The following is a 13,215-nucleotide window of genomic DNA, read 5'->3' on the forward strand; positions in this document are numbered from 1 at the left end:
CCACTTGCTTTATGGTAGTAACTTGTTGCTAGTTTGTTAGATGTTCTTAAGATATTGTTGATCTGTGAAGGTATCTCTCTATCTCTGAAAATATCTGGAAAAAAAATTTCCGTGAAAATAAAAAAATATAGTCAGGAACACGATCTCACAAAATTTCGTTAGGAATGCTATGCTTTGCCATGACATCGTTAATTAATGCTTTCATCACGATATTTGTTGTTTGATTAGCAATTGGAGTACTGCTGTTGTGCTTGAGGATTCTGTAGTGCGGTCTTCTCATGTAGAGGGGATAGCTAATTGCGAGTTCAGCATTATCACTGTTTAAAGAGTGTTGAGCTAAAGGATTTCTTCGTCTGACATCTATCTTCAAGGAAGAAGGGTGGGTACGGATGTTGTATTCTTTGTATTTCGAGTTTATTTTGGTTATAAAAAAAAACGAAGCGATGTTGCTTTAGCATTAAATACTATGTGAAGATGAATATGTGAAAGATAGTAGGAACTGTGGAAAACTGAACGTATAGAATTCCAAAAATTATTTTATCACTGTGCTGTACTATTTTATCTTTTTTCCATTTGAGGGATTTCCAATGTTTTAGGCTCTATAGAGGATATAGTGCTTACTGTCGCTTGTTCAAGTTCATCTGGTTTTGAGTTCACATGTTTTCGATTTTATCATGTTTTATGGAGAGTAGATTTTTCGAAATGAGTCTATCATGATATATAATAACGCGCTTAGTCCGTATATATATATATATATATATATATATATATATATATATATATATATATATATATATATATATATGATGAAAAGCAGTGAGATCCCACGACATCGAATTGGTGCGCCAGCGCCGTAAAAGGGGGTGCGACGAGTCCACCGGTGTGGTGCAACCGTTTCATTCAGTGGCTACTGCGCCCTTCCTCAGAAAGTGAAAACACGAATGAAACCGGCTGCTTAAAGGCATCACCCCACGAATCTGGGGTGGTACGGATTTCAGGTGGAGTATTCGTATACGGGATGGGAGACTACGGAGAAGGAGGTGATTCCGTCCATTTCTTGCTAATTGCCGTAAAAAACGGACCGGAAGATACGGCGCCGCACAAGACTGGCGCGCTCCAATTGAACCTCTTGTACAAAATGGTGCGCCAAAACGAATGAAGCCGTATCTTCCGGGCCGTTTTTTACGGCAATTAGGAAGAAATGGACGGAATCACCCCTCCCTCCGTAGTCTCCCATCCCGTATACGAATACTCCACCTGAAATCTGCACCACCTCAGATTCGTGGTATGCTGCCTTTAAATAGTAGCCAACAGTTTACATGATCCGACGTGGAGCGTTATCTTTATCAGTTCGATGATGTGGTTCACGTCGTTTTACGTTAAAACATCATTCTGTGATCACTGTTGGGAGAAAACAGAAAGAAAACACATACTTAGGGTAATACTTTCGATTTGTGTCTATATTATATTGGTATCGAAGGAGTGATAGAAGCTGAAGTTTGAATGTTCTCCAAATGTAGAACTTACGCGTTTAGAAAGAAAACTATGGAATCTTTCGCTTAAATTAATAAAAAAAGAAAGAAAAAAGAGTTTAGAGAAATAGAATTCTAATTTTGCATAAAATGCCACGAAAATTAATTTTCATTGATCAGTGAAGCGAACAACGGAAAACCTGAAGTCCAGCTCTAGCCGGAAGTTTAGACTGACTTTTAATGAGGTATATGTCTTTAGATAATCTAGCGAGGTCAGAGCGGGAAATTAGTTATGAATTAAACACAAAGTCCTGGGTTGCTAAATCAGGTGGAAGGTTAGTACGAATATGAGATACGTGTGCATAAACGGAAGGGGATTTGTAGTGATTAGTACCATCATTGTAAATTTCAAAAGGGTAGGTGTCCACAACGAGCTATTGGGCTAGATGTAGTTAAATCTCTTGTTCCAGGTTGTGCAAAGTTGATAGATTTTCCTATGCGCACTGGGATGATGAGGTAACAAATACCGTTAGTGTTATGTTCTAAATTATATCACATCGGCTTGGAATGGTCCACGCTAGGAGACCATCAAAACATTACCTGCTGGAAGATATCGTTTCTGTTCAGTATTATACGGGCTGCAGTAGTGGGGTTTACCTAGGCTATGCTTTTAATTGCGTGACCCTTGAATTTGCTTGAAGAGCATATTCGGTCGAAAAGGAAATTGAAATCACGTTTCATGATTTCTTCAATTTTTATTTTCAAAAAATGCGTTTTGGTATTCAATTCGAAATGTCTTCGATCTTGACGTTGTTCATGCGTTAAAGAATAATCATTATTTAAATAAATCATTAATCATAATCATTAATTAAAATCAGGTTCAGCGTTCATCGAAATATGTTTTGCAACGGCAGACGAATCGTTGCGAAGAATTTTGTGAAGAACTTCATCTTTATTCTTAAAGAGAATACTGGATAGTTGTTTATAGTTCATATTAACAGTTGAGCGTGTTAATCTAGGAAATGGTGTGTAGCGAAATGGTTTTTCTGAGAGTGGTGTAGAATCTAGTAATTCAAAAACTTTGTTTATAAGAAGAATGTGATCATCATTAGAAAGCTCGTTTTCAAAAAGGTTTGTGGACTTTTCTTTATATTGTGTTGAGGATAGAGGTTCCGCTTCCTACACGACCGATCGGAGGTTCGAATCCGCCCTAGTGCTCACCAAGCCTATCATCTCTCCGGGGTCGATAAATTGGTACAGACTTGTCCGGGAGGATAAAGACACTGACTTGACACATCGGGTAGCCACCGCAAGTCATTTTATAGGCCATTAACACTTTCGTAAACCTCAAACGATTCTGAATTGAAGTGAACGTGGGGCCGCATCCAAAGCGCCAGAAACTTTGAACCTTAATTTTATATTGTGTTGAACGGGTGAATTATTTTTTATGCATTAAAATGTCTTTGGTTTATTCCTTCAACTTCATTTGGGTATGCAGAAAAAATTGTCCGACGATTGAAGTTGTCTGTCTCAGGAAGTGAGACAAAAACCACATTATCCATTGGGATAGGATAAAGGTACCATGCTGATTTTTGAGACGGGATAAGTTATATTTTTGAGGGTAAGAGTGGTTTGAATACTATCGATGTATATGGGTGAAGATGTAGCACAAGATTTCTCTTTTTTTATCGTCATCCCACCTTGTTTTTGTTTATTCTATTCATGAATACACGTTGTTAAGAAACAACGCGCTTATTTGCATCGCATGCTGTTGGTAGGTGTGGAATAAATTTTGTACTCTGATATCTCCCTGAGAGATACGCCTTGCATCCGACGATTACGTTATTAGTTATGGCTCATTTTTTGATTGTTAGTTCTTTGACAGGCAGGTTAAACAAGGAGGGGGGTTTAAACTTGGAAAGCTGTTGCACTATTCTTAGCTTTCCTTTAAATTGATTTCCATGGCTCACTCGACGTAACAATTGTAGTCTCGCGGAATCAACCCAGTGCGTAAGGTTGGCGCGGAGAAATTAGCCGATTCTAGTGCGTCTTCAATCTCTTATTATTTCTCTCACAGTGCTCAAAAGCGGAGAGATACATAGGTAACGTAATCTGGTTGGCCGGCCTTTTTGCGAAGAAGTCCAGAAGAGAAAATTTAAGCTATGAAGAAATTAGAACAAATAAAACAGATAGCAATTAATGAACTGCCATCTGAAAACAGTTAAAATGCTATATTATCTATTTTCGCGCACATACTACCCAAACTAAGGGGAGGGGGAGGGTCGGTCGTTAGGTGCCCGCAACCGATTATCTGCAGCCAAATAAGTGCCTGCAGAAGAGGCCAGAGCAGGCCATTCCTAGGCTACCTGTGACCACGTAGAAGTTTTGTGCAGGAACAAAACTGCATCAGAAAACATAAATAAACCTGAAAACGTTCCAAAATAAAGTTAGAAAATGTAAAACCAAGAACCTGCTCGTTTTATACAGAAGATATAGATATATTTGTGTTTATACAGAGTATTTAATGCATGTAAGATACTGCAGTGGTTTGTAAAAGTTTCGATTTGTTTGTTCTACCCAAATAAAACACCGTTATTTTCTATTTCTAGGATTTCGTGTGCTATCGTTTTATGTATCTCTATACGTAAGCGATCGATACCCTGTACATAAGCAATACCAGAGGTAGCGTGCTTCTGCGAGGCATGTTTCGCACCTCATTAGAAGATGAGGGCCTAAGATGGACGATGTAATGCCCGGGGCATAACGCAAACGTAGCGCAATGCTCTGCTGACACTATTAACTACTGCGCAGCCCAGTTATCGATCGCCGTTGCCAGTCGTTTCCCCCTAGGATAGGTTGCCACGGAGGCTGCGGGAACCTAACGATACGCACCAACTGAACCAACATATAAATTTGGGCTTACAGTTTGAAAACATGTAACAAGTTTTATGTATGCTATCAAGCGTTAGAATTTTCAAAGAAACAGGAATATAAATATAGTGCAGATACTAACATATAAACTTGGGATTACAGTGTAAAACATGTAACAAGTTATACTAGACCAACGAGTTTTGGAGAAACGAGAATGTACAAATGATGTAATAATTTATCGCTGTAAAGAACAACTAAGTTCGCTCAAAACTATAGAATATATACTTCCATAATAGGAGCATATAAATCTAATGTTTCTAGCTTTCGCGGCAGCAATTAAAAGTGTTGGTAAGAAAACACGGGATTCGGGATCTTGTTCGCATGGAGTGTTAAGCTTTATGTTTTCTAAGGTTATCTTTCTTTTCTTGTTTTTGTTTTGACAACATGCTGTGTTAATAATAAAGGGATTAGAAATACTCACTGTCTTTCGGTGTGGTGCTTACTAGATAGAGGAATGAGCAGGATTATTACATTTCTTTAAAATTAGTTCCCATTATAGAAAAGTTTTTAAAATTTTTCAAGATCTGGCCGTGACATCCATATCAAGTTATAGGGAGCCCGTCCTATCCTCGATGTGCACGGGGAGTTCAAATGTATATTATAAATATTTATTACTACATACATAACATATCAAAAGTGGGGAAGGGAGAAGTTAGTGCCAGCCGGGTGGCATGGCCGAGGAGACGAGACTATATTCTCGTTGGCAGACTGCCTCTGACAACACCTGGTGGATGTTAGTTGTTTGCGACTGGATCCACACAGTCCCCTCGTTGTCGGACCGTATGATAAGGAGACGGCTCGCTTATGGGACTTGCTGCTTTGTATTCGCCGAAAATAGACGGCAAATTTGTGTGCTCTTCGCTTCATTTCTGATAAATTTTATCTTCTGACCTACACGTTGCTTGAATTGGGTTTCAAACGTACGACGCCTTACCTCACGTGCACAGTGCATCCTATAACTTCCTTGCCGCTCTTAGGTATGAAATTGCTCATTATATCTCGGCAGCAAAATACCAAGATATAGTATGCGATTGAATCCGCAAGATTAAGATTAGGCGCCGAAATACTGCCGTAGAGTCATCTGTAACTCCTCACGTATACTGTGTTGAGGAAAACGTTCTCGAAAAAAGTTCCATTCATTTCAAACATTCATATTTTCATTGCTATGACAGCTCAACCAATGGTATGGTATTATATGATTTCCACCATGATCTATAACATGTGTTTAACGATCTGGTAGGTCGTCCACTTTCATGGTCCAGAACTGTAGCAGCTGCGAGTCTAAAAAGTGAGCGACTTCAGAATCGAGTTTGTACTAATTGCAGAGGGTGATCCTCTAGGGGGCGAAGCAGGCGGTGGTCGGAAGGAACCAAATCAGCGGAATAAAAAGCATAGAATATCACTTCCATTCCGGGTTCGGCGGTTATTTGGCGAATTAGCTTCTCACCATGGGGATCGGTATATAATGAAAAAATATATCAGACACTGCCCGCCTTGTGTGTCTCTGGCGAATATCGTCGGCCAACTTTGAAGCTGAATAATACAATTTAGTAAATGTGAATCTGCGGGAAAGGAGTTTGAAAATGCAGCATTCCCTGGGGATCCCACCAAAAACAAAAGAGAAGCAATCAAGCAGAATCGCCAAAAGAGAGCCAATGGTAGTGTCTCATGCGTATAGTTAACATGTAGTACCCAACTCTTGTTCTCAATGGCAATACTCATGAGAAGCCGTGATCGTGAAAATGATTGGCGATAGCTTTTTGGTTGCAACCAAGTTTTGTAGACAATTTGGTAAGACACTCGGCTTCGTTTTTGAGGCATCGCACAGTCTCATCTTCGAACATTTCTCCTCACAAAAAGCGCTGATACTAAGGGGCGCTTATATACTCCTCCAAGTAAAGCTTTGAGAACCTTCGACCATATTCTACTATATAGTTATTCTAATTTGGTTTCCAAGAAATTCTAGAAAAAAAAAAGGAAAATTTCATCAACGTTCTTTCTCTAACCCAATATAACCATAACACGAAAGCTCCCTACAAAAGGTGTCGACTATATAGATTTCTAGTGTTTTCGTTCCCATTTCCTCTTGAACTGTATTGAAAACAATGGGACCTTGCTCGAAAGCGTCTTTGCCGAACATGGCCATCAGTGCGCCACGCGAAAACCCACCTGTCTAATATCGATTTTTCTTGTATTCTTCTCCTCTACATCGCTCAGTTGGTTTAGCCCCAAGCAATCTTCCGAAGTTCTCGAATTTATTTTAACAATTGGCAGATTTTTCTTCTATGAGCTATTGTTATATACACGCTCTTTTTCCTCACATCAGTATTCGTGACAGAAATACCGCAAATACAAGAAATGGAGTGCTGATGGGGAACTCTTGACTTTCCTCCAACCTCAAGAATTAAAAGAAACCTCGAAGAAAATCATACCGTATCTAAAATATCTGAAATGATGACAATTGCCTACACAAACTTCACAGCTTCCAAGTCAGGGTCAAACGTGTGGTGGTATTTTCCCTTCAGGGGTCGAAAGGGAGGGCGTTGCAAGGGAAGGGGGTCGCACGGTAGTGTGCAGTTCCCAGTTGTGAATTGCGGTCGAAGTCCACTTGGATTTCTCTATCAGCTATCAATCGATCTCCACGGCTTCGCCGTTTTCCCAAATTTTTAATGGGACAAAGATAGGAAAAATTCCATTTTCCCATGTCTGTCCCATCAAAATTCCTAAACTATAAGGTAGAAAAAAAAACAACGATGTGCCTGTTTTTTAGAGCAAACCTTTTTCTCTCAAAAACTACCTAAACTTTGTCTTTTGTCCCTCTCATGACGAAGTTATTCGCGATCTCCCAGACCTAGTAATGTGCTCAGAATCTGAGCGTTTTTGGTAATTAAATTTTCTCAAATTCACTTTTAAACTACCGTGTACGACGTAAAATTAAATTCTTCATTTTTTAGAAGTTGTAAGTTGTTTCAAATTTCTGTCTCTTTTGCAAAAATTTGCCTCACCTAGGAATCGAACCTAGAAGGCCACACTGTCATATTGCAGAGACAAAATGTTGATTTTTTTTTTTGCTTTTTTTTGTCTTCGTCTGTCTGTGATTGGACCTGTGCACCTGACCATCCTATTTCTGGTCGCATTACGTGCTTTAATCAGAATTTGAAGCTAATTCACAGACTTTAAAGTAGAATTAGAATAGAATAAAAACGAAAATATTTCAATACCAGCATTTCAACAGCATTCCAGCAAACTTCCATCTTCTAGTAAATGGTATTTCTTTGTCATTTGTTTCCTGGGTAATTTTCTATTTTCCGAAACATTTCCAATACATTGAATTAACAGAAATCGAGAACTGTCGCTGGAACGTTGGAGAAGAAGAAGAAAGGGGGAGGCGGTCCATTTTCGAGAAGGTCGTGTCCCATCGCCACGCTTGACCCTGTTTCAAGTTCAGTTCATTCATATCCAGTACAGTAGGCACTCGCACTGCGGTCCCGCGGCGATCACAGTGCCGTATCCAAGATTCACATGATACGAGGATCGATGAGAGCGGACTCATTTGTCTACTCAACATGCAGCGGTGGGCTGCAAATTGAGCTCTGTGGTACGTATTTCCGCTCTGTAGAGCTGCTCTTCTCATATATTTCGTGTGAGTGTTTGGTGGGTGTTGATTTGTTGCTGTTAAGGAGCTTTAGCTGTAGATCTCAGCTGTGCAGTTCTTTGAGCTGAATTCTAGCTCCGATTATGGGATGACAGGTGCATATTTCGATTGTACCCGTAATCTTCATAGTCCGAGTTAGGTTATGCTTGTTTCTTTTTCTGAAGTGACATCCTAGCACTGGTAGACTCGGTGGAAATTGTCTGGTTGTGTTATGTTGTATCATACCCGTACGAGTTTCCGCTGAGTCTGCAGCGAAGGATGTCTTTTTTGTGTTGTGTGATGGGAATGGATTGTGGCCAGAGTTTTATCTCTCCTTGTGATATAATTCACTTACGCTTGAGATCCTCGGTGGAGGCACTGCGTGTACGATGTGGGACGTACCCGTAGTGTTTCCACTGAGTGTTGAGCGCAGTTTATGATTCTGCACTGTCGTGATTTGCTTAGTTCACACGTGGAGCTTTGTTCACCGAGATGACAAGCTAAGCGTTGGCTTGTTCCCAGCTGTCGATTCCATCAAGAGAAGAGCTCGGCACCATAAGGCAGGGACAGGAAGCCTTGTTCAAGTTTTCATGATTACTTACCGACTGGGCTTCGCCCCTTCTTGAAGTCTAGGTGAGAAGATCTTAAAATTTTAATTTTTCTGGATTTTTGCTGGTATATGTATATATATATATATACATATATATGTATATATATCATATATATATGTATATGTATATGTATATATTGTATATATATATATATATATATGTATATATATATACACATATATATATATATATATACATATATATATATATATATGTATATGTATGTATACATGTATATGTATATGTATATGTATACATATATATATGTATATGTATATATATGTGTATATATATATATATATATATATATATATATATACATATATATATATATATATATGTATATGTATATATATGTATATATACATATATATACATATACATATATATGTATATATACATATATATACACATAGCTGAGCTTGTATAAGGAAATAACAGTTACTTGTGAAACCGTTTGTTTTGGAAGTTTCTTCGCAAATGCATAAGCTGCTTTCATTGAGACCGTCTTAGTGGTCCACCTTTCCACTCATCCAAAACATTAGCATAACGCTAAAGAATTACCAATGCTGTATGTAGGTGTTGACATTTTCGAGTATGGATATTATTCAGTATGTGTTGCTTGGCTCCTATTTCGCGGAACTCACAGTTCTTGGTTGGCAATTCTTGGGATACAGGAATGGTTGCGGGATGCTGAAAGAGTTTTGCTTTAGTTGAAGATGATGTTATCGTCGCATATTGTGTTCTGAGTCATCACATGTTTCGAATATGTTCTGGTGAATTGGAGATATTCTTCCGGGTGGAAGCATTAACGGACGATTTATGAGAGAAATATACTTTTAAAGTATTGATAAAAAAAAAAAAAACAATTGGCTGCTCAGGTCGACCGAATTGTGATGATTAGTGATGGTGAATCTGTTCAGTATTGAAATTATTCTTTAATTGTGATGAGGGGTATCATCACGTAATAAAACGAAATTTTCAGTGAAAAAGGTTTTGGAAATGATTTCGTTCTCAAAATAATGACATGATTTTGCCATATGGTTGACAGGCTTAGTTCTCTAGGTCGATTGTCGTGGTTCGCAAGATAGCGCCGAATTGAAGGCTGTTTGTTGGGTTGTTGAGAATGATGAGCTGTAGTTGGTGGGTTGGGTTGCTCTCAAGGATCAGATGCCAACCATATGCAACGAGAAATGGACTATCTCCCAAGATCAACCTTGTTTGAATCTTGGCATTGTAGAGTTAGTGTAATGTAATACTTGTTGAGGTGACGACCAAAATTGTTATCGTGATATGACAGAATTCCGTTTGGAATCCTATGCCTAGTTCCTAATATCGTTTATACACACTACAGAGCTATCTGGTAGGGTAAGGAATCGTACATATCTAAAGAAGGGTTAAAGGCATCACCCCACGAATCTGAGATGGTGCAGATTTCAGGTGGAGTATTCGTATACAGGATGGGAGACTACGGAGAGGGGGGTGGTTCCGTCCATTTCTTCCTAATTGCCGTAAAAAACGGCCCGGAAGATACGGCTTCATTCGTTTTGGCGCACCATTTTGTACAAGAGGTTCGATTGCAGCGTGCCAGTCTTGTGCGGCGCCGCATCTTCCGGGCCGTTTTTTATGGCAATTAGCAAGAAATGGACGGAATCACCTCCCTCTCCGTAGTCTCCCATCCCGTATACGAATACTCCACCTGAAATCTGCACCACCTCAGATTCGTGGGGTGATGCCTTTAAGGGGTGCTTTCTGCGTCTCCACAGTTTGGAACGTTCATAGTTTACCTCGTCAGTAACGGCAGTGTGTGGATATAGTGATATGTAAATAAAGTTCGGTGGCAAATTCTCATTAATGGGACTCTTGATCCAAATAAGAAAGGAGGGAGGTATAGGCACGCATTGAGTAAGCAGCAGTCAACTGAGTGAACTTCGAGGAACTTATCTTGATTGAGTTCACTGAGGTCAGCTGGTGCGCTGCCCGTTTATTTCGGTGTTATTGCAGCGATATTTGGACACTGTGGAACCGAACACTGCCGAACACTCCCACCCAGTCAAGAAAAACGAAGGACAACGGAGAAAGCAACAATAAAGGAACAACAACATAAAGTAGGGCAGAATACACTGGTGTGTAAAACTTATGGACGATATAGGTAAAGTAAAATGCGGGAGTATATTGTCAAAGGTCTCTCACTCGTGCACAGAACACCTCCACTGGCGTTATATTCACGCTGACCTCACATGGCGTGAGGTCAGCGTGAATATAACGCCAGTGGAGGTGGCCTCGTAGCACGAAACAGTTGAAGTAACGGGAAAAGACTGAGCTCATCAGCGAACAGTTACGCACTGTCGTGGTGTTCTTCACTACAACTTATGGTTGACTTCACACGGAGAAGAATCATCGTGAAACTGGAAGGACGGAGTGTGACGTCTGTAGCCCAGGAGTTTGGTATCGTTCACAGCATTGTTTCACGGTGTCTAGAGCGTTCCGAACCACAGCCACCGCTTTCCGAAGGAGACGAGGTGGTCGACCACGGTTAACTGCAGCAGCAGCAGACATCCACTACATTTTGTAAAGGCAAGAGCTGGCAGGACTGCAAGGCACGCAACTCACTCTCTACAGTGGCACGGCTGCATGGAGGTGGACTCTTTGCCCAAGAACCAGTACGTTGTGCTCCGTTGATTTCAGCAAATCGGCGGCACCGTTTGCGATGGTGCTAAGAGCATAGGGTCTGGAGCACGAGGAGTGAAGTTGGGTGCTGTTCTCGGATGAGAGTAGACTCAGTCTGAGTAGTGGTTCTAGACGTACTTTCATATGTCGAGAGGAGGAAACACATAATACACTCGGGAATATTGTCGAACATGACCGTTTTGGTGTTCCAGTTATGGTGGAGAGAGGCATAATACTGCAGGAGTGTACTCACCTCAGAGTCTTTGAACATGGTACAATCACCAGTCAACGTTACTTTGACACTGTACTCCTTTCCCATTTGCGTCTTTTTAGGGGTGTATTTGGGCCTCTTAATTTTTCTGTGACAATGCGCGACATCGAAAAGCACTAACGGACATGGGTCCCTTCTTGCCCGTTGCACAATGTAGCGGTCATCTTCCGCCGTAGTTAACCGTGGTCGACCACCGCCTCTTCTTCGGGAAGCAATGGCTGTGGTTCGGAACGCTCTAGACCCACGTGAAACAATGCTGTGAACAATACCAAACTCTTGAGCTACACTCGTCACACTTCGTCGTTCCGGTTTCACCATGATTCTTCCCTGTGTGTAGTCATCCAAATGTTGTAATGCAGAACACCACCACAGTGCGCTTTTGCTCGCTGATTGAAACACACTGTCTTACTCCGTTCTTTCAACTACATTGTGTTATGGGCCATTCCCATCTGGCGATGTAGTCACGCGAACATTACGCCTAGTGAAGTCCAGCTTTCTGTTCACGACTGGGGGACTCTTCTTGCAGCATACTCGCGCACATTCACTATTTTCCAGTGAGTTGTTCGAGTTGCTAGAGGTCTCGCAGTCGTGTACCTTACTACATATTCCGACAGTGGTGGCGCTGCATAGTTTCATCGGTAATGGATCCTTGCGTTGGTTATGTCGATTGGTGATTTTTTTACTTGTTGCCGCGGCGGAATATTGAGGCGAGGGAAGAATGAGGGATTTGAATAGTTGAAGAGTAGATTGAATATCTTAGATGAGGGTGAATTAAGTAAATGATACTTTGCAGTTGTCTTTTCTTGAAAGGCGGGTTTTCAGGCTCTCCCATTGCAAAGTAGCGAATTGTGGATTAGACCACACTTCGCGCATTTTATTCCGCAGTGACCTCCAGCATGCTGCAGTTGTAGGCAGCGCTCGCATAGTTGCAATTCAGCAGCCTGTAGTGCTTTCGACACAGAGTTAGGGTAACGATTACAAATGTTAGTTGTGTGGCTATCCAGATTGTGTGCAGTTGAGAAGAAATTATAGGAGGATTTAGGTGTGAAGCGTTCTAGCAGTTCGACGCATGCATTCTCAATAGAATGTAACTAACCTGGTAGTTCCAATTGTGTTTCTGACCATACGATCTACGGCTCTCAGAGCTTTGGCAATAGGAGCGTATATGTCAGATACGTTTCTACTGGGATTGTCGAAACCATCATAGCGTTCATCATAAAAGTGATGACTATGGTGGAGTCACCCTCAGTTTTTATGCCTGGAGGAATATCTCCACACAGACAGCAACTAACTGGCCTGTGTTTAGAGAAGGTTCCAAATGTGACATGAGATGTCATTTTTATGTACACTAGCCATATTTATTTATTAATTTATTAATTTATTAATTTATTATTTATTTATTATTTATTTATTTATTTATTTATTTATTTATTCAAACACCTACAGGTGTGCCATAAAACAGGAAAAAGAACAAGATGGAACAGAGTTCACTAGAATTTCGCTTGAATTTTACACAACAAGGCTGGCCCTTTAAAGCATGAGGAGTGGTGGGTTGGCAGGTCATTCTCCTGCTACAGAGGGTGAAAAATCCTCACGCGAGATCCTTTTCCCAGACCCAGAATGCTA

The 13,215-nt window shown here is 40.5% G+C and overlaps 2 protein-coding genes across 2 annotated transcripts; one reads left to right on the forward strand and one right to left on the reverse strand.

The window, feature by feature from the left end:
• Window positions 1–7,925: 7,925 nt before the first annotated feature.
• RB195_024155 (uncharacterized protein) lies at window positions 7,926–8,663 on the forward strand (the record flags this gene model as incomplete). The annotated part of the gene is made up of 2 exons (XM_064211832.1): window positions 7,926–8,001; window positions 8,503–8,663. 2 exons carry the CDS (start codon window positions 7,926–7,928, stop codon window positions 8,661–8,663), a joined length of 237 nt encoding a protein of 78 aa, XP_064067713.1.
• A 2,382-nt stretch (window positions 8,664–11,045) lies between these two features.
• RB195_024156 (uncharacterized protein) lies at window positions 11,046–11,907 on the reverse strand (the record flags this gene model as incomplete). Its single annotated transcript, XM_064211833.1, has 3 exons — window positions 11,046–11,188; window positions 11,262–11,364; window positions 11,572–11,907. 3 exons carry the CDS (start codon window positions 11,905–11,907, stop codon window positions 11,046–11,048), a joined length of 582 nt encoding a protein of 193 aa, XP_064067714.1.
• Window positions 11,908–13,215: the final 1,308 nt, after the last annotated feature.

Source organism: Necator americanus, chromosome X, assembly GCF_031761385.1.
Source record: "Necator americanus strain Aroian chromosome X, whole genome shotgun sequence".
Classification (NCBI taxonomy): domain Eukaryota; kingdom Metazoa; phylum Nematoda; class Chromadorea; order Rhabditida; family Ancylostomatidae; genus Necator; species Necator americanus.